Below are 18996 nucleotides of genomic sequence, written 5' to 3'. Positions count from 1 at the left end.
CAAACTCTCCTGCAGGTCTACCCTCTCCGCTGCTGCAGGCCCCTGAGCATGGAGGCCCAGCCAACACGTCTGCCCGGCTGGTCTGCTAGCTCCCTGTCTGGATAAACTGGAGGGCTGACTCCCCTCACACACCCCGTCCTCTGCCTCCCTGCCCAGCCTAGTGTCTCTCCGAACACCCACTGTCCCCCACCTCCACTAGCCTCTTGATGGCCCGTCCTGCTGGTGGAAACAACAGAAACGTGAGTGCACTTGTCAGCTTATTCATCTGGACCATTCCAGGAGCTCCCTGGCAACAGGCAGGAGGGCCAGTAGGCCAGGGGTCGTTCGGCAAGCTGCTGAGGAAGCAGGATGGGGCAGGAGGACAAGGGTGGGGCCGAGGTGCTCAGAAAAGGCAGCAAGCGCACAGCAGTGCTGGTGTCTTGGTGACGGCGGTCCCCTCCCAGAGGCACAGAGCAGCACTTTCTGCAAACAGGGGTCCGCTCTGCCTGGGGCGGCCCAACACAGGTCTGTGGAGCACTGTGGAGACCTGTATCTACCTCAGCCAGAATTTCCACTTCCCAGGAAGTGACTCAGGGCAAGGCTGTGAGCACGTGCAGAAAGACACGGGCTCCTGATAAGAACTGTCAGCAGGGGACAATGAAGTTGTCCCACGAGTCCTTAGACCACACGTGACCTAAGTACATCTTCTAGGTACATGTACTTGCTGGGCCCTTACACACACACTGCCCAGGGGGGGCCTGCCCAGACCTGCACTGTGAACCATGAAGGGAGGTCTCCCTTTTCACTGTGTCCACTATATTTCAGTTGCTGGGTGGTAAGTTTCCTACCCACTATACTATCTTTCCAATTTTCAGGGGGTTGAGGCTTTTATTTTTTTGAGCCCCCTCCCCCCATGATGCTCGGGGTGACTCCTGGTTCTTCACTCAGCGATCACTCCTGATAGTGCTTGGGGGACCATACGGGGTTCTAGGGATGAAACCTTGGTCGGTCACATGCAAGGCAAATGCTCTACCTGCTGTACTCTCTCCAGTCCTAGACTTGAGATTCTTTTTTTCAGGGACATGGTTACCAGGGGATCTTGCCAACTGAGAACAGGTCCTAGAAATCCCCTTAAAAAACTGAGTGGCCAGGCAGCAAAGCTGCTCCCCTGTGCAGACGTTTGCGGGGGAGGTTATAAATCCGGCCTCGGACACAGCAAAACCTGCTGCTACCCCTGCACCCACTTCTCCACCTAGGAGAAAGGGCTGAATGCGGTTCCAGGACAGTCTCCCCCACCCACACGTTAGGAGGGTCCCAGATTAGAGACCTGCTCATCTCAGCAGAAACGCACCACCCACAAGGGGCTAGAAGCACTGGGCGGGGCCTCCTCTAGCCCCGCCCCAGGGACGGCCCCCCTCCCCACTCTTCCCTCTACCGGGACAGACATCTCCCACCCAGGCTCCTCTCTGACACGCCTCCCAGGCCAGGCCCCATCCCGGCCCCCCTAACCCCGCCTCCCAGGCCACGCCACGCCCCAGGTTCCTCCTAACCCCGCCTCCCAGGCCAGGCCCCGCCCTAGGCTCCTCCTAACCCCGCCTCTTAGGCCACGCCACGCCCCAGGCTCCCCAATCCCGCTTCCTAGGCCAGGCCCCGCCCCAGGCTCCCCCAATCCCTCCTCCCAGGCCAGGCCCCGCCCCAGGCTCCTTCTAACCCCGCCTCCCAGGCAGACCCCGCCCCGCCCGGGAGCCCTTCCCTAACCCCGCCTCCCAGGCCAGGCCCCGCCCCATATTCCCTCTAACCCCGCCTACCAGGCAAGCCCCATCCCAGGAGCCCCCTAACCCCGCCTCTCAGGCAGGCCCCGCCCCGGGTTCCCCTAACCCCTCCTCCCAGGTCAGGCCCCGCCCCGGGTTCCCCTAACCCCTCCTCCCAGGTCAGGCCCCGCCCCGGGTTCCCCTAACCCCTCCTCCCAGGTCAGGCCCCGCCCCGGGTTCCCCTAACCCCTCCTCCCAGGTCAGGCCCCGCCCCGGGTTCCCCTAACCCCTCCTCCCAGGTCAGGCCCCGCCCCGGGTTCCCCTAACCCCTCCTCCCAGGTCAGGCCCCGCCCCGGGTTCCCTTAACCCCTCCTCCCAGGTCAGGCCCCGCCCTAGATTCCCTCTAACCCCGCCTCCCAGGCAGGCCCCGCCCCTCCCGCCGACTACTTAGCGGGGCAGGTGCCGCGTCCGCACAGCAGGTCGCTGCTGACTCGCTTCTCGCCCGGGACCCGTTCCGCCCGGACAGCAGAGCCAGCAGACGCGCGTCCAGGTCCCACCTGCCCGGGTCCCAGCGCGGGGGGCGAACGGTTCCGCCCGGCATGGCCCGGCTCGCCGTCGCGCTCGCTTGCATCAGCCTCCTGTGCCTGCAGCTCCCCGGCACGCTGGCCCGGAGCCGGGCGCGGCCACCCGCCAAGGACAGGTGAGCCTGCCCGGAGCCCCCCCAAGCCCTCCCCCAGTACCCGCTCACGGCAGCTTCCCGCCCCTTCCCCGCCCCCAGCCTACCCTCTAACCCCAGTCCAGCCCCCTGCCTTCAGCAAGCCTGGGGCGGGGGTCCTGCTCTTCACTTGCCCTCCGGGGCACTCCCTCCTCCCACTGGCTGAGCAGCTCCCACCTGTCCACCCTCACAGCGCCCCCCCCAGGGCTGGGGGCCATTGAGGTCTGGGTCTCTTGTCCAGGGAGGTGTGGGAGAGTGAGACGTGGCCACACAACACAGATGGCCGGCACAGGCCCAGTTCTAAAGGGGCACTGGGGGCTGGGAGGAGAGCTCAGAGGTTGGGTCAAGGCTCGGCATGAGGGGCTGGCCCCTGGGCGCTGAGCCAGCAGTGGCCCCCAAATAGATGAAACAGATTGAGGCTCTCTGGTGAGGGTGTGGTTGGAGTCATGCATGCACACAAGTGCGTTCGACAGGGGTGAAGCCCGTGGCTCCAGAGAAATGGTGAAATAAATAATCAAGTCGGGGCCTGGGCTTCCCCTGGCCTCGCTCCAGGCTGTGTGTGGGGGTGGGGGCAGCAGTGCCCTGGCCGTGTGCAGGCGGGTGGGCTCGGACCTGGACAGGCTGGGCCTCAGACTCACTTTCCTGTCTCCCTCCACAGGAAGCCCCCAGCCAGGACCCCTCCCGGAGACCCTCAGCCCCAGCGGCCCGCCCCGCGCCCTGCAGTCGGGAAACCTCGGAAGGCACATCCACATCGGAGTGGCCACCTGACCCCCAGCACCGGACACCCTGCCCGGGGTAGTCCCCACCGTCACCGCCACCACAGCCCCTCGGCCCCCCGCCGTCCCCGAGCCCAGCTCCTGCGGGTGGGCTGTGTGCTGGGCACCTGCCAGGTCCAGAACCTCAGTCACCGTCTGTGGCAGCTCTTCGGGTCGGCCGGCCCTCGGGACTCAGTCCCGGTGGACCCCAGCAGCCCCCATAGCTATGGCTGAGGCACAGCCCTCCCCCCTGCCCAGCCCAGCAGTGCAGACGCAGAAACGCACGTGGCAGGGCCCGGCCCCCCAGAGAGCCCCCCACCAGCCCCAAGCAGCCATGGGCACACAATCCCTCGCCCACGAGTGGACCAGGCACCCACTGGCCTGCCCCTGGTCTGGGGGGATTTCCGAGTGCTGAGCGGAGGCAGGAAGGGGCTTCTGGAGAAGAGGTCTGCTCCAGGGCTGCCTCCGAACCCTATGTCCACTCCGGGCAGCCAGGACCTGCACCCTGACCCGAAGAATCCAGTGTCCTGTGCCCCCACCCCCACCTGAAGCCTGGCGCGATGACCAAGGGCCCTGCCCCAAGCCCCCCGCACCCCCCGCCCTACCCACCGTGCCCTGCCCCAAGCCCCCTGCCCTGCCCACAGGGCCTTGCCCCAAGCCCCCCACCTGCCCCCCCACCCTGGGCAGCATTGCGAGATGAGGCCCCAAGAGCACAGCTCCCGCCCGCTCGGGCTCCACGACCGGCAGGAAGACTCGGAGACTGGGGTGCTGTCGCCGAGGGCTGCGGGAGGGCGGGTAGCCTCCCCCCCCCCCCCCCAGGGCACCGACCCGCGTTCGGACCCGCGTTCTCAGTAAACGCGAGCTCGCCGCGCTGCATCTGTGTGCTGCGTCTCCCGCGCCCGCCAGCAGGGGGCGCCGCCTCCTCTCAGCGCCCCGGGCAGGAGCTCAGGCCCCTGCCCGAGGCGGCGCGCTCCTCCTCTCCCCTGGTCACCTTTCTCCCACCTGCTCCGGAAAGGTCAGGCGGCTCCTGTCCTGCCGGGAGCCACAGGAGGCAATCAGGGGAGGCCGCCTGGAGGAGGCTTGTGGGGGAGCCCGTGGTCAGGGGCCCGGAGGGAGCTGAGCGCCAATGCCCCCAGGCTTGACGGCTGGGGGCCCTGCAGGACAGGAGGGGCTGGAGAGAGGGCGGCGGGGGGTCAAGTCAGGAACTCAGCTGGCCAAGACCTCGCCAGGCTTGCGGAGAGGCGGGGGCAAAGTTCCGGTCCGGGTGAGGGCTGTGTGTTCCCTACGTAGGCTCTCCCCGACATGCACCCCCCGCCCGTGCCCTCCAGCACCTCTGGGTCCCCGGCACCCCCATCCTGAAGTGCTCCTCCCAGAGGGTGCAGGGGCCGTGGCTGGGTGGCCTTGTGGGCGTAGCTCTGCCAGCTCCCTGCCCCGCGGCCTTTCACCCTGACACCCCAGCACCCCTGCCCACCACCTGCCATCACCCCATTCCTCACCTCCAAAGCTTCAGGCAAGCAGCTGCCCCGAGGGTTGGGGGCCGGCGGGTCCTGGGGGAAGGAGGCGCCCGTCTCCACCCCGCAGCTCTGCTTGGAGACCGTCCACGCGTTCCAGGGGCTCGGGCCACCACTCTTCAGGGGAGAGCAGCAAAGGGACAAAAATGCAGGTCTGGCGGATCGTACAGCCGGGAGGGGCTGCCTTCCACGCAGCCCACGGGGTTCGATCCCTGACCCCCACACGGTCCCCCAGGAGTGACCCCTGAGTTCAAGCCGGAGAACCCCTGGGTATGGCGCTAAAACAACCACAAATGTGTCTTTAAATCCCGAGCACTGCCAGAGATTGCTCCCGAACACAGACCCTGATCACCACCGGCTGGGTGTGGCCCCAGAGCCACAACTAAACAGACCTGGCACCTGAGTGAAAGGACGAGAGAGAGCACAGCCAGCCGGGAGGGCACTTACTGGCCTTGCATGCGGCTTGACCCCGGTTGGAGCTCCAACATCCTGAGCGTGCCAGGAGTAATGCCTGAGTGCAGAGCCAGGGGTATTCCTTGAGCACTGCCGGGTGTGATCCAAAACCCAAAATGATAATAATAATAATGGGAATTATTATTTGTTCGTCAATCTTGGAGCGCCCCCAGCAAGCTATCCCACCTGCACGGCAGAGCCTGGCTAGCTACCCGTGGCATTTTCGATATGTCAAAAACAGTAACAATAACAGGTCTCACTCCCCTGACCCCGAAAGAGCCTCCAACACAGCAGCGTTGGAAGGACGAGTAAGGGCAGGCTGCTAAAATCTCAGGGCTGGGACGAATGGAGACATTACTGGCACCTGCTCAAGGAAATCGATGAGCAATGGGACAACAGTGTCACTGTCACTGTTCTCTGTTGTTCATCGACTTCCTCGAGCAGGCCCAGTAACGTCTCCATTGTGACAATTGTTACTGTGTTTGGCACATCAAATACGTCATGGGTAGCTTGCCAGGCTTTGCTGTGTGGGCGAGACACTCTCAGTAGCTTAATAATAATGGGAGAGGGCTCTCCAAGAGGGAAGAGAAATCGAACTTGGGAGGCCATGTTGACCGCTTGCAAGGCAAACGCCCTACCGCTGTGCTATCGCTCCAGCCCAGGACATCAGTGATACAGTGATAATAATAATAATAATATAAAAATGAAAACGAATGCAAACAACCAAATGAGATGGAGACAAGGGGAAACCAGCAAGCGTTTTTGCCTACAGGAAAGGCCAGGGGGCTGGCCTGAGCTGAGCAGGCTGCAGGCTGCACTCTCCCATTCTATAATTATAAATGTTTTTAGGCTGGAGGAAAAAAGGGGGGAGGGGGCGTTGACTCACACCCAGCAGTGCTCAGGGGCTCGTCCTGACTCTGCACTCAGGAATCACTCCTGACAATGCTGGGGGATAGGGATAAAGCCTGGTGTGTGGCATACACCCTACCTGCAGGTGTATCTCTTCAGCCCTGGCCCGGGCCACTCCTGCTGATGTTTGCCCGACAGTGACAGCCTGGTTCTGCCCTGAGGGCACACCAGGGCTTGGCGCATGCAGTGTGTGGCCTCCCAGTAGCTCCACATCTCTGCTCCCAGTTTGCCGTTTATTTTAGTTTTACTTTTACTTTTTTCTGGTGCAGAGGCCCTACACCCATCAATGCTCAGGATTTACTCGTGACTTTGTGCTCAGGGGCTACTCCTGGCAGCACTCGGGGGCCCTCTGTGGTCCAGGCTGGCCACACACAAGGGGAGGGCCTTACACCTCTGCTCTCTCTTTGACCCAGTTTGCCATTTTATTTTTTAAATTTAGTTTGATTTGGGGGTTACACCCAGTGGTATTCAGGGGTAACTCCTGGCTTTGCACTCAGAAAGCTCTCCTGGTGGTCTCAGGGCTCTATCTGGGATGCTGGGATCAAACCCAGGTCGGCCACGTACAAGGCTAATGCATTATCTGCCTTTGTTTTATAATTTGTTTGTTTGGGGGCCACACCTGGCAGTGCTCAGCACTTGCTCCGGGCAGGACTTATGGGGATTGTATTTCGTGGGGATCAAACCTGGTTCCACTGCATACAAGACCGGCACCCTACCTGCTGTGCTCCAGTTTGCCATTTTAAAGGGGGGTCTGATGCCCACTTTTCCGGGGGTCTGCAGGAGCATCTGTGGCAGCGAATGCTCCTGAGTCCACCTGGCACTCTTGGCAGGGCTCCTGCCGCCCCGGGGATTCCAACCTTCCTGATTTGACATGCCCAGTGCCCACCTGCCCCTGTCTGCTGGGCGGGGGGCATGCTGCCGGCCCAGGAGTGACACCTGTGTGTGTGTGTCTGTGTGTGTGCGCGCGTGTGTATGTGGTCTAAGTCATGTGACAGAATGGAGAGAAGGCCAGAGAAAGACCCTCCTGACCAGACCCTTACACCTCTGCTACATCCCTCTGCACATCCCGCCCCCCCGCCACACCCAGAGGGGAAGAATCCTGGGAATTCGGTTCTCTGAGCCCCCTGCCCTCAGTATCTGATCAAAGGCCGGCCCACCTACCCCACAGGTCCAGGCAAGTTGGCCTGAGTGTCTGCCCACTACACATCTCCATGCCCCACAGTCGCTTGTTGGCTGTAGACCCCCAGCAAGCTCTGCTGGGGTGGGCAGGGCTCGGCTCTGGACAGATGTTCCCCGCCCAGCCCCCCAGAGACGGTGCCAGTTCCTTTGGCCTGAGACACGGCTTAGCCGACTGACTGAGCTCCGGGCACGTGCTCTGCATGCAGGAGCCCATGTTTGATCCCTGGTACCGCATGGTTCACCGAGCACCACTGGGAGTGACCCCTGAGCACTGCCCCGTGTAGCCCCCAAACTCAGCAAGCATCTTCCCTATTAATAAGTGCCCACCCTGTATAATCCCAGGGCCTCCGTGTGCACCCCAGGGGTCCGCACCACCCTCTGGGCAGCCTCCGGTAGCCTGGGGAGGTCAGAACCCCAGAGGCCAGAGGGAGCCGGGGACCAGGGGGCAGGGAGTAGGCCACACAGGAGCTGCGTGGTGCTGACACATTAACCTGCTGAGGTCGGGCGCAGGGTGGATGGTCATTCATTAGCAGGAGCCAAGGTCAAGGGGCTGGGAGGCGCCTGCGCTTATGTAAGGGGCGGACCTATATAGGGTCCAGCCCGGCCGTGCCTCCTGCACTCCAGCCGGACCCTGGCAAGATGAAGGTGGCTGTGGTGAGTGACCCAGAACGCCCGGAGGGGCCTCCACTGATCACTGTCCTGGTGGCTGCAGTCCATGGACACTGCCGGCTGACTCCCACCAGCCCTTCCTTCTAGTCCGGGCGCTCTGTCCTCCTGTGACGGCCAGCTGGTCAAAGGCAGACCCGGGCTCCTGGGCCCAGTGCTGGGAGATGGGGGTGCCCAGAGGGTGGGGTTACTGGGAGGAGACGGTGATTGAGATGTGGGTGCCAGGAGGATGGGGTTACCAGAGAAGGTGCCGGAAGGGTGGGGTGACCGGGAGGAGAAGGTGCTGCAGATGGGGGTGCCGGGAGGGTGGGTGCTGTCTGCTCCCACCCACTGCGTCCTGGCTGCACACTGCTTGGGGGCTGGCATGTGGTGGCCATCTCCTCTCAGATCAGGAGCCAGGTGCTGCATACCAGTAGGCCATGAGTTTCTGGCCACCTCCGGCACGGCCTGAACCCCGCTTGCAGCCTGTCCCTGGGAAGTCCTCGTCCCCTTGAGGTGCGGTCACCAAGGTGAAAGTGGTCTTGCTCTCTAACCAGGGCCCAGATCCTTCCCTGGTCTACCGGCCTGATGTGGACCAGGAGGCAGACAAAGACAAAGGCAATTTCCGGAACTATAAGGTGAGCCGCACCCTCCACTGAGGGTGTATGGGGGGCTGCCCTGGGGCCCTGCTCACTCTGGGCCCTGGGCGGCCTGGGTGCTGGGAGGCTGGACCCGGGGGGACGGGCTGGCTGCTGCCCCACTGACCCTCTGGCCTGCAGTCTGGTCCGCTCCTGGACCGCGTTTTTGCCACCTACAAGCTCATGCACACAAACCAGACGGTGGACTTCGTCCGCAAGAAGGTACGGGCGCTGCCACCCGGGGTCTGAGGGCTGCAGAAGGCTGGGCTGGTCTGCCCCTGCCAGGCTGATCTCGCCCTTCCTGGCCCAGCATGCCCAGTTTGGGAACTTCTCCTACAAGAGGATGACGGTGCTGGATGCTGTCGACATGCTGGACGAGCTGGTGGACGAGTCGGACCCCGACGTGGACTTCCCCAACTCCTTCCACGCCTTCCAGACGGCAGAGGGCATCCGCAAGGCCCACCCCGACAAGGGTGCAGCCCGGGGCCTCTGTGGGGGTGGGGAGGTGGGAAGGCCCCTTTCCCTCCCGACCGTCCTGAGCAGACCCTCCATCCCCAGACTGGTTCCACCTCGTCGGCCTCCTGCATGACCTGGGGAAGGTCCTGGCTCTCGCAGGGGAGCCCCAGGTGAGAGACGGGCCCTGCGGCTGGGGCAGGGCACTCAGAGCTGGGTGCAGGTCACCCACCCTGGCCTTGTCCCTCCCCAGTGGGCCGTAGTTGGAGACACCTTCCCTGTTGGCTGCCGGCCCCAGGCCTCGGTGGTCTTCTGCGACTCCACCTTCCAGGACAACCCGGACCTAAAGGACCCTCGATACAGGTGCCCCTCCCCACCGGCTGAGAACCCCCCAGGACGCCCCTCCCCTCCCTCTCACCCCCGTCTGCTGTCCCTCCTTGCAGCACGGAGCTCGGCATTTACAAGCCGCACTGTGGGCTGGAGAACGTCCTCATGTCATGGGGCCATGATGGTGAGCCCCCCTAGGGAGGCGTCAGCGGGGCCCTGCCCCCTGGGCTCCTGGTGGTGACCCCCTGTCTCCCACAGAGTACATGTACCAGATGATGAAGTTCAACAAATTCTCCCTCCCGCCGGAGGTAGGTTGGGGTGTGGCCAGCGGGAAGCCGGGAGCCCAGCCCGAGGCCAGGGAGACTGTCCCTGCTGACCCCGGTGTGCCCCCAGGCCTTCTACATGATCCGCTTCCACTCCTTCTACCCGTGGCACACTGGCGGCGACTACCGGCAGCTCTGCAACGAGCAGGACCTGGCCATGCTGCCCTGGGTGAAGGAGTTCAAGTGCGTGACCAGCGGCAGCACAGGGCAGCCTTGCCCAGGGTGGGGGGCGTGGCCAGACTAGGGGCGTGGTCAGGGAGCGGGGCGTGGCCAGGCGCGGGTGTGGCCAGACTCTGGGGCGTGGCCAGACTCTGGGCGTGGCCGGGCTGGGGCGTGGCCAGACTCGGGGCAGGGCCAGAGAGTGGGGCGTGGCCAGGGCTCGGGGGCGTGGCTTCTTACATCCCTGTTGGTCCCGTCTTCTGCAGCAAGTTTGACCTCTACACCAAGTCCCCCGACCTTCCGGACGTGAAAAAGCTGCGACCCTACTACCAGGGACTCATTGACAAGTACTGCCCTGGTATCCTGCGCTGGTGATGGACCCGCCTGGCTCCACCTCGGCCCTCTCACGTCCACTTCCCGTCAGCACCACCCCCCTCCCCCACCCTCCCAGGGTCACTCTGCCCGGGGATAATAAAGAGTTTGCAGCAGACCCTCCGTCCCCAGACTGGTTCTGAGTGTCACCCTCATTGGGATGGAGTGTGCCGTGACACAGGCAGGCGGGCAGACAGCCACCAGGCTTTGTGCATCAGGACCCAGTTTCCCTCCTCACCCCCACAGCCAGAAACATGAGTGAGGGTGGGAACAGACACTTGCAGCCAGGAGCAGACCCACCTGGTTGCAGACCCTCCCCTCCTGTCTTTCTCTCCTTTTGGGGGTCCCTCCCAGCAGTGCGGGGGACCGTGTGGTGCCAGGAATCAAACTGAACTTCCTTCATGCAAAGCCGGCGCTCAGCCCTGGGAGCCGTGTCCGGCCCACCCTTTCCTGTGGCTCATGTCGGCTGCGTCACCCTCGCTCTGCAGGGCGGTGTGGCCTGGTCTCCTTTAGCCCCAATGCTCCCCCTCTGTGTTCTAATGAGATCTTCCCTGGTGCTTCCTGGGAGTGATCACCCATCACCAAGCCCCGAGCTCAGTGAGGTTCTGGTTGGACCTACTGGGATGGGTGTGTCCCCGGTGGTGATGTCACAGGGGGTGGAGTCGCGGGTGATGAGGTCTCAAATATTGTCACAGCTGCTGGCCCCAGAGTGAGCAGAGGTGCCTCGGTTTCTCATTGTGTCTGTTTCTGTTGCTGGACATTGAACCTGGGCCGGCTGCATGCAAGGCAAGAGCCCTGCTTGCTGTCCTATGGCTCCAGCGCCATTCTTTTTTTTTTTTTTTTTGGTTTTTGGGTCACACCCGGCGATGCACAGGGGTTACTTCTGGCTCTGCACTCAGGAATAACTCCTGGCGGTGCTCAGGTGACCATACGGGATGCTGGGCGTCGAACCCGGGTTGGCTGCATGCAAGACAAACGTCCTACCCACTGTGCTATTGCTCCAGCCCCTCCAGCCCCATTCTTGAAATAATTATTATCATCATTATTTGGGTGTTGGGGCCACATGCATCAGTGCTCAGGGAGGGCCCAGTGGTCTGAGTGCAGGTTTCAATGCCAGAGGTCTGGCTTCCAGCCCAGCACTGTGTGGTCCTCCAAGTACCAGAAGAAGTGACCTCTGAGCATCGAGGCAAGAGAAGCACCAAGAACTGCTGGCTGTGCCCCTCCCAGAAAAAAGGCCCTGGGTGGGGATAGTCCAGGCACCAGGACCCCACGTTTCTGACCACTGAGGGAGGGGATGGCCCCTGGAGCAGGGATATGGGGCTCAGTTGTGCCTGCCCTGCCCTGGCATCTCACCCCCAAGTCTGACCTGGCGTGGCCCCTCTCCAGTTCATTCTGAGACCCACTGGCAGTGGCCCCTAGTTCCCTCTGGGCCACAGCGGGCTTCCATTCCTCCCTGGGAGGGCGCCTCTGCTGAGTAGTGGGTTCAGGCAACAAAACTGAGGGGCATCTGTCTGCCCGCCTGTCTGGGGCTGGAAGTTGGGCTGGAAGTTCTCTTGGGGCCCAGTGGCCCTGCTCCTTGGGAGGGGCTGTGAGCATGGTTGGACTGTGGGCAGTGCTGGAGGTGGGTGGCACTTCCAGGGTACCCGCGAGCCAAGGAAGCACAGGGCTAAGCTCAACCCAGCTCTCGCGCAAGCCAGGGAGGACAACTGGCAGCGAGTGGGTGCAGTTGCTTGGTGCCCCAGGTTTGCTGGGTGGCGTGAGAGGTTTCCAGAGCCCCTCTGTGGCCATCAGTGACAGGGGGCTCATGCTGGGTGACTGTGCGGGCCAGAGAAGCTTCCTTCTCGGCAGGAATGTGGTCGAGGCTACTGATGTGCAACGCGGTGCCCAGAATCTTCAATGGGGGTGAAAACTGTCTTTCCACCAGTGGGGCTGGGAAAGCGGGGTTTCCACATGCAAGCCATGTATCACACGCAAAGAACGAGCTCAGGTGGAGGTGTGACCTCAGCAGGGACGTGTGACCTCCGTGGATGCGTGACCTGTGCGGGACACATGACCTCAGTGGGGACGCAGTCTGAGGAGGTGGAAGAGCCAACACAGGAGCTGGCTACTGAACAGGGGCTCAGACCCCTGGATATTTCCAAGGACCAAGGACTCCGGGGAGAGAATGATCAGGAAACCGCAGGACATGAGATACCTGTAAATTCCAGGTCTGATGAGGGACCGGAATCTCCAGGGCTCAAAGAATTCCAACTATTCTACCACCAAAGTAGAGAAACAAGCAGGAAATGAGAAATGAGAAATGGACTTGATTAGACATTTCTCAGAAATACACAGGGCTAGAGCGATAGCACAGGGGTAGGGCGTTTGCCTTGCATGCAGCCGGCCCGGCCGACCTGGGTTCAATTTCTCTGCCCCTCTCAGAGAGCCGAGCAAGCTGCCTAGAGTATCTCGCCGCACGGCAAAGCCTGGCAAGCTACCCGTGACATATTCGATATGCCAAACACAGTAACAACAGGTCTCACAGTGGAGACATTACTGGGCCCGCTTGAGCAAATCGATGAACAATGGGAGGACAGTGCTACACGGGGCCAGAAAGCTAGTTCAGTGGGTAGTGCTCTTGCCTGGCTTGCAGCAGACCCAGGTTCCATCCCCCGTATCTCCTATGGTCCCTGTGTAGAGTCAGGAGTAAGCTCTGAGCACTGCTGGAAGCCCCCCCCTCAAAAAAAAGCCCAAGGGAACCAATATGTATTGGGGGAGTGGGTGGAGTGATAGCCTTGGGGCGTCTGCTTGCAGGTGGCTAGTCTTTTCAATCTCTGACATCCCATATGGACCCCCTCATTTGTACTAGGAGTGATCTTTAGTATAGAGCTGGAGTAAGCCCTGAGCACTGGTGGGGTGGCCCCCAAAATATTCATGTACATGTATATATATGTGTGTGTGTGTTCGTATGTATACACACATATGCATATGTAATGTGCATATAAATACATACACACACACATATAAATTAGGCCAGAGAGAGCTTAGGGGGCTGAGCACATCCTTCACTCAGCTTTAGTCCTTGGCACTGAAAGGATGAAGGGAGTGACTCCTGAGCACAGAGCCATGTGTGACCCGAAAACAAACAAAAATCACTAAAGGGGTCAGAGCGATAGCACAGTGGGGAGGGGGGTTTGCCTTGTACGAGGCTGACCTGGGTTCGATTCCCAGCATCCCATATGGTACCCCAGCACTGCCAGGAATGATTCCTGAGTGCAGAGCCAGGAGTGACCCCTGAGCATCATCAGGTGTGATCCAAAAAGCCAAATAAATAAAGAGCTTGCCTTTAAAAAGAAATACCACTAAAATGTGGTATTTGGGCTGGAGTGATAGCACAGCAGGCAGGGCGTTTGCCTTGCACGTGGTCGACCTGGGTTCGATTCCTCCATCCCTCTCAGAGAGCCCGGCAAGCTACTGAGAGTACCCCCACCCACTCGGCAGAGCCTGGCAAGCTCCCCGTGGCATATTCAATATGCCAAAAACAAGTCTCACGATGGAGATGTTACTAGTGCCTGCTCGAGCAAATCGATGAACAACGGGAGGACAGTGCAACAGTGCTACCACTAAAATGTACATCTATGGGAGTGGAGGGCGAGCACAGGGCTTAAGGCACTTCCTTTGCAGTGCTAGCGACCCATTCAACCCCTGAGACCACATATGGTCCCATCAGCATGGCCAGGGGTCACTCCCAGGCAAGAATGAGCCGGGAGTAGCCTGACCCCCATCAGATGAGCCCGTGCCCCAAGTGCATGACCACCGTGATGGACGTCCATACGCCAGTGGAAAAGAAGCACAGAAGGACATGCTCAGTGTGCCTCCTCCCAGGCGCTTCCAAACCCACCGCCAGACCACTCTTCAGTCAGCAGGGCAGCAACGAGGGGAGTCAGGACTCGCACGGCGACCTGAGCTCCTCCCCTGACTGCAAAGCATCCACACGGAAGTCACCAGTGTGGCATGACATGAGAAGGCGTGCGATTCCCTCACAAAAGGCAAAAACAAGCCCTGGACACACGCTCACATGCCACGGGGCGCGGGGGGGAGGGGGCCCAAAGAGGAGCTCTCAGTTTCTAAATCAGATTCAGGTAATGCGGGCACAGATGGCTCAGGGTGGTTATCGGCGTCCCCTCAGCGTCCTAGACCCTCCACCACTGTCCTGTCCTTCCCTTGATAGTTGGGACCTGGGGCCTCTGTGTGCAGACCTGACCCAGGGCTTCTTCTCCCACCAGTCCAGCCCACCCATCCAGGGCCACAGTGCCCCTGCGGCTCAGAAGAGCCCAAGCAAGGCCTGTGGCCATGCCCGGGGCGTATCCTGACAAGCAGGGCAGCAGGAGGAAGCAGTTCTCCAGAGGGATCCAAGCACTGGCCACCTGGTCCATGACGCAGGTGGCTGACAGGTGGGCCAGGCGTGCCAGCGGGAGCTGCTGACAGCTGTGCACCCCCCAGGCAGGCCTGGCCCATGGTCCTCAGGGGAAGGAGCCCAGGCAGCGGCCAGTATAAAGATGCCTTTATTGGTGTGCGGGTCCGAGATCTGGGCTGGCAGGGCCCCTCGGCTCTGTGCCGGGGACCAGGACTCCAGACCTTGTGGTGGAGGCAGGGGAGCGGGTCCCCAGTTCTGATGCCCCAACTCGGGGCTGTGTACCACCATCAGGCCAGAGTGGAGAATCCAGGGGCGCCCGGCACAGGGGCAGCCCGCTGGGGACAGCAGCACCAGCTGCCTAAGGCACTGTGGCTCAGTGGCCGAGACCTGAGCTTCTGGCTGGCCCTCCAGGGCCAGGCGGTGGACACGGGGCTACTTCTTCTTCCGGGAGGCCCGGGACCGCAGGCTGCCGCTCTCGGATGCTGGGGTCGACGGCTTGCTGGCACTTCCTGAGTCCTTCTTGGGGGACAGCTGGGGCTTCTCCTCGCGGGCAGGAGCGGAGGACCGAGCAGAGCGGGGGCCCCAGAGGGCCTGGAAAACCCTGAGGGCTACGGTGGCGGCAAGGAGCCCCCAGAGCAGCGTGGGGGTGTCCAGGGGCGTCAGCTGCTCCCGTATCCAGTGCAGGCTCTGGGCCAGGGTGTTGGTGGTGCTGCGGACCCGGGGAGGGCTCTTGTCCTGTGTGTGTGTGTGTGTGGGGGGGGGGGGTGACAGGTCACTGGCAGGCAGGGGCAGCCACCCACCCCCGGGGCTGGCCCGGCTGCTACTACCTGAAGACCGAACTGTCTGAGCAGCGTTTCCAGTGTGGGATCCCCGAGGGTCACGGCCGGGAAGAACTCCTCCACCCACTGCCGGCGCCACCATCTCCTGCCACGGGACCGGGAGTGCAGGTCACGACAGGGAAACCGGCCTTCTAGGTGACCCCAGTCCCCAGACCCGTGGGTCTTACCGCTGCTCCCCGGGCTGTGAGAACCAGTATTTGTACCGCTGGGCCCGCAGGTAGGTGGGCGGTCGCTGGTAGAAAGGGTACCTGGCTGGGTGGTTCTGGATGAGGCGGATCACTGGATGGTTGGAAAGTGGGGGTGAGCGCGGGAGGCTGCCCCGCCCACCAGCCCAGGGCAGGCCCCGCCCCTCCCAGGCCCCGCCCACACAGCCCTCCCAGGCCCCGCCCCCGCCGCACCTGGCTCCTTGCCCTGCAGCAGGCGGTGCACCAGGCTGGTGAACCAGGGGCTGTGGGTGTGTGGGCCCAGCGCTGCGAACCACATCTGCCAGTCCAGGCGCGGCTGGTGCGGCGTCACGATGGGGGGTAGCTGGCTCATGTTCCCTGGCTTGTACATGAACTCCACCTCCTGGCGCGGGAGCCCCGGTCAGCACCACCTGGACCCGAGTCCTTCCCCCCTCCCCTCGCCCCCACGCATGCCACGCTGGGGAAGTCACCGTCCACTGGTTCCCATCATAGCTGCCCTCCAACACCACTTCGGGCCGCCCGCCCACACCAGTCATGCGGCGGAAGAGGCCGTAGGAGCTGGCGAGCTGCAGGTGTCCCACCGAGTTGAAGAGGCGGTGGGCGCCCGTCCAGAGGCGGCTGTGGCTGTCCGGCTCCACGTAGGAGTACGGCACCTGGAGGCGGTGGGGAGATTCCGCTGGGCTGCTCTGGCCCGGCGCTGCCGCCCTGCCCTTCCTCCCCGCCGGGAGCAGTACGCACCAGGCTGACTGTGAACAGGGCCACGGTGGCTGCACCCATGATGCACAGCTCAGTGGCTGCGACCAGCTTTGGAAGCCACCCTCGCACCTGTGTCCACCTGGGGGACCCAAGGGTGGTGAGGCCCTGTCCTGCACAAGTCATCCTACCCCTGTGCCCTGCCCCCTCCCCTCGGAGCCCTTCTACCTCCAGAGGGCAGTTAGCAGTTCCCAGGTGAGGGAGGCCGCCCCCAGCCACATGGTGGGCACAGTCACTGTCTTCAGCCACTGGGAGAACTGGTGGAAGGTGAAGGCTGTGGAGACGGACATGTCAGGGAGGGGCCGGTCCCGCCCCCAGGCCTCGAAGCCGCCCCCTCAGCACTCACTGGTCCTGGACTCCACACTGTGCCTCTCCCAGTCCACCTCCAGGCCAAAGCAGCAAATGGTGCCGTAGGCCAGCAGGCCATAGACGCCCAGTTCCAGCAGCAGCCCCAGCGCGGCCAGCACTGTCTTGGGCCAGGCTGTGGGCAAGAGCGGAGCAGGGTCTCTCAGACCATGGCTGGGGAAGGGGTAGGACCCTGGGCTGAGGTGGCTGCTCGTGGGATCAGGGAGGCACTCACAGGCGGGCGTCCTCCTGCGGCGACTGTGGTCACAGTGGACAGACAGGTGGGCGTCATCCAGGAGGGCAGTGGTGAGCACCAGCGTGAGGAGGTTGAAGAAGTTGTAGTTGCCGGTAATGATGATCAGTACTTGGAGCAGGACCTGGACACGGGGTGGGGGTGGGTCTGTGCCGAGAGCTTGGGCCTGGCTCCTCCTGCACACCCAGAGTGTCTCCTGCACACCCCCAGTCTCTCCTACACCCCGAGTCTCTCCCGCACACCTTGAATCTCTCCCGCACACCTGAGTCTCTCCCGCAAACCCCAAGTCTCTCCCGCACCCGAGTCTCTCCCACACACCGATTCTCTCCCGCGCACCCCCACCTCTGTGGGGCCCCGTTCCATCTGCCCTCCTGGACTTCTCCCAGACCAGCCCTTCTACACCCGCCCGTTCCCCAGGCTCATCTTCGCGCCCATCTCCTCCCCCTCCGCCCCCCAGGTCTCCTCGAGCAGCACCTGGGCATGGGACCCAGCGACCGGGCCGTGGGCCACGTGGGCCTGTCCCCTGGCCCACCTGGGAGTAGAAGGAGACCAGGCGCAGGCGGCGGACGGGGCCAAAGAACAGCAGGGGCATGGCCACCTCGATGAGGAAGGTGGCCACCACGCTGAGCTTGTGCAGCCACACGGGCAGGTGGTGGGCGTACCAGGCGGCAGGCGTGGGCAGGCACTGGGTCTCGTAGTGGTAGGTGAGCGCTGCGGGCAGGCAAGGCGTCAGACCCCGCGGGCCACCCAGCGTCCCCCGAGCCGCCCGGTGCTCCTCCACCAGGACCCTCACCGGTGAGCCCCCACCATGTGGGGCAGCGGCTGGTCAGCTTGACCACACCCGAGGAGAACATGAGTCTGAAGAGTAGCCAGCGCACCAGCCAGAAGGGGAGGTCCTCGTGGGGGGCCTGCTTGTGGTGGGGGGGTCGCCACAGCGGGGCCACCAGCGCAGCCAGGAAGCCGGTTTCCAGCAGGAGGGAGTCCCTGCGGCGAGCAAGACTGCTCCTGGGGGACAGCACAGACAGACACCCCCGCCGCCCCCGCAGGCCCGAACTCCCGTGAGCACACCCCCCCCTGTGCACCCACTCCCGCGTGAGAGTACACACTCACCACTGGAAGTAGAGAAACACCTGTCCCACCTGCCGAGAGAGAGAGAGGGGGAGAGAGAGAGAGAGAGGGAGAGAGAGAGAGAGAGAGAGAGAGAGAGAGAGAGAGAGAGGGAGAGAGAGAGAGAGAGAGAGGGAGGGAGAGAGAGAGAGAGGGGTAGTCAGGGCAGGCGCGCCGGGCGGGGCAGGGCAGGGCAGGGCCGGCCGGGCGCTCACCTGGCAGGCCGACAGGTAGGCAGCCCAGAGCAGCAGGTAGGTGAGCGGGTGGCGCAGGCGGCGCAGCAGCAGCGCGCCCAGGGCCAGCAGCGCGCCCAGCAGGCTCAGCAGCTCCAGGCCCTGCGCGGTGTCCAGCCCCAGCAGCGGCGCCTCCCACAGCAGCGTCGGGGTCTCCCACAGCTGCCTCCAGCGGCCCTTGCCCTGCGGCCGCAGCATCCTCCGGGCGGGCAAGATGCCGTCGGCGCCGTAGAGGCCTGGGGATGGACAGGTCAGCGCGCGCGCGGCCGAGCGACACCAGCCCCGGGACGCCGCCGGCAGGGCCAGTGCCCAGGCGGCGTGGGGGGAGGTGGCGCGCCAGCCTCCTCTGCGCGAGGACGGGCGCCCAGGCCGCAGGCAACGCCGACCCCCGCACGCGGCCTGGACCCCCGTCCGGCCCCGGCTGCGCCGCGCCCGGGGCGGGGGGCGGCGGGAGAGGCGGGAGGGCGCGGGGGTGGCGATTCCCGGCCTGGGCGCCCTCACCAGGGATCTGCATGTAGAGGGAGGCAAAGGCGCACATGAAGACGGCGGCCACACCCTGGAGGAAGAGCTGCTGCGGGAGCCGGGAGCCCGCCATGTCCGCTACGCGGCTCCGGGGCAGGACAGCGCTGGCCCGGACCCCGCCCGCGCCGCCCGGGGCCCCGCCCAATCCGGAGCGGGCGCCCCGCCCAGGCCCCGCCCACCACGAGCCCGCCCCT

At 63.4% G+C, this 18996-nt stretch overlaps 3 protein-coding genes across 3 annotated transcripts; 2 read left to right on the top strand and 1 right to left on the bottom strand.

Annotated features, from left to right (window-relative positions):
- The first annotated feature begins 2277 nt into the window (after window positions 1–2277).
- Window positions 2278–3436, top strand: ADM2 (adrenomedullin 2). The gene is made up of 2 exons (XM_056107112.1): window positions 2278–2430; window positions 3104–3436. Exons 1-2 carry the CDS (start codon window positions 2330–2332, stop codon window positions 3432–3434), a joined length of 432 nt encoding a protein of 143 aa, XP_055963087.1. The 5' UTR covers window positions 2278–2329; the 3' UTR covers window positions 3435–3436.
- Window positions 3437–7891: 4455 nt separating this feature from the next.
- On the top strand, window positions 7892–10172 carry MIOX (myo-inositol oxygenase). Its single transcript, XM_056107093.1, has 10 exons — window positions 7892–7906; window positions 8455–8535; window positions 8677–8757; window positions 8846–9008; window positions 9094–9161; window positions 9242–9351; window positions 9432–9499; window positions 9574–9623; window positions 9709–9821; window positions 10064–10172. Exons 1-10 carry the CDS (start codon window positions 7892–7894, stop codon window positions 10170–10172), a joined length of 858 nt encoding a protein of 285 aa, XP_055963068.1.
- Window positions 10173–14696: 4524 nt separating this feature from the next.
- LMF2 (lipase maturation factor 2) lies at window positions 14697–18920 on the bottom strand. Its single transcript, XM_056107031.1, has 14 exons — window positions 18782–18920; window positions 18263–18516; window positions 18051–18079; window positions 17734–17924; window positions 17473–17651; window positions 16923–17064; window positions 16689–16823; window positions 16511–16616; window positions 16328–16424; window positions 16060–16242; window positions 15803–15971; window positions 15572–15683; window positions 15393–15489; window positions 14697–15300 (listed from the first exon to the last, which is right to left on the bottom strand). The coding sequence occupies exons 1-14, from the start codon at window positions 18873–18875 to the stop codon at window positions 14998–15000; spliced, it is 2091 nt and encodes a 696-aa protein (XP_055963006.1). The 5' UTR covers window positions 18876–18920; the 3' UTR covers window positions 14697–14997.
- Between the last annotated feature and the right edge of the window lie 76 nt (window positions 18921–18996).

Source organism: Sorex fumeus, unplaced genomic scaffold (genome assembly GCF_029834395.1).
Source record: "Sorex fumeus unplaced genomic scaffold, SorFum_2.1 ptg000153l, whole genome shotgun sequence".
In the NCBI taxonomy this organism is placed as follows: Eukaryota; Metazoa; Chordata; class Mammalia; order Eulipotyphla; family Soricidae; genus Sorex; species Sorex fumeus.
This window is presented reverse-complemented; position numbering and strand designations above follow the sequence as displayed.

What these genes read in the sequence shown, in the direction of transcription:
- ADM2 (XM_056107112.1), top strand. Translation starts at nt 2,330, where the DNA reads ATGGCCCGGCTCGCCGTCGCGCTCGCTTGCATCAGCCTCCTGTGCCTG. An exon ending in CGGCCACCCGCCAAGGACAG is followed by an intron (nt 2,431 to 3,103) that starts GTGAGCCTGCCC and finishes CTCCCTCCACAG; the next exon opens with GAAGCCCCCAGCCAGGACCC.
- LMF2 (XM_056107031.1), bottom strand. Translation starts at nt 18,875, where the DNA reads ATGGCGGGCTCCCGGCTCCCGCAGCAGCTCTTCCTCCAGGGTGTGGCC. An exon ending in CCTACCTGTCGGCCTGCCAG is followed by an intron (nt 18,080 to 18,262) that starts GTGAGCGCCCGG and finishes CTCTCTCGGCAG; the next exon opens with GTGGGACAGGTGTTTCTCTA. An exon ending in CAGTGTGGAGTCCAGGACCA is followed by an intron (nt 16,617 to 16,688) that starts GTGAGTGCTGAG and finishes CCGTCTCCACAG; the next exon opens with CCTTCACCTTCCACCAGTTC.
- MIOX (XM_056107093.1), top strand. An exon ending in CTCTCGCAGGGGAGCCCCAG is followed by an intron (nt 9,162 to 9,241) that starts GTGAGAGACGGG and finishes GTCCCTCCCCAG; the next exon opens with TGGGCCGTAGTTGGAGACAC. An exon ending in AATTCTCCCTCCCGCCGGAG is followed by an intron (nt 9,624 to 9,708) that starts GTAGGTTGGGGT and finishes GTGTGCCCCCAG; the next exon opens with GCCTTCTACATGATCCGCTT.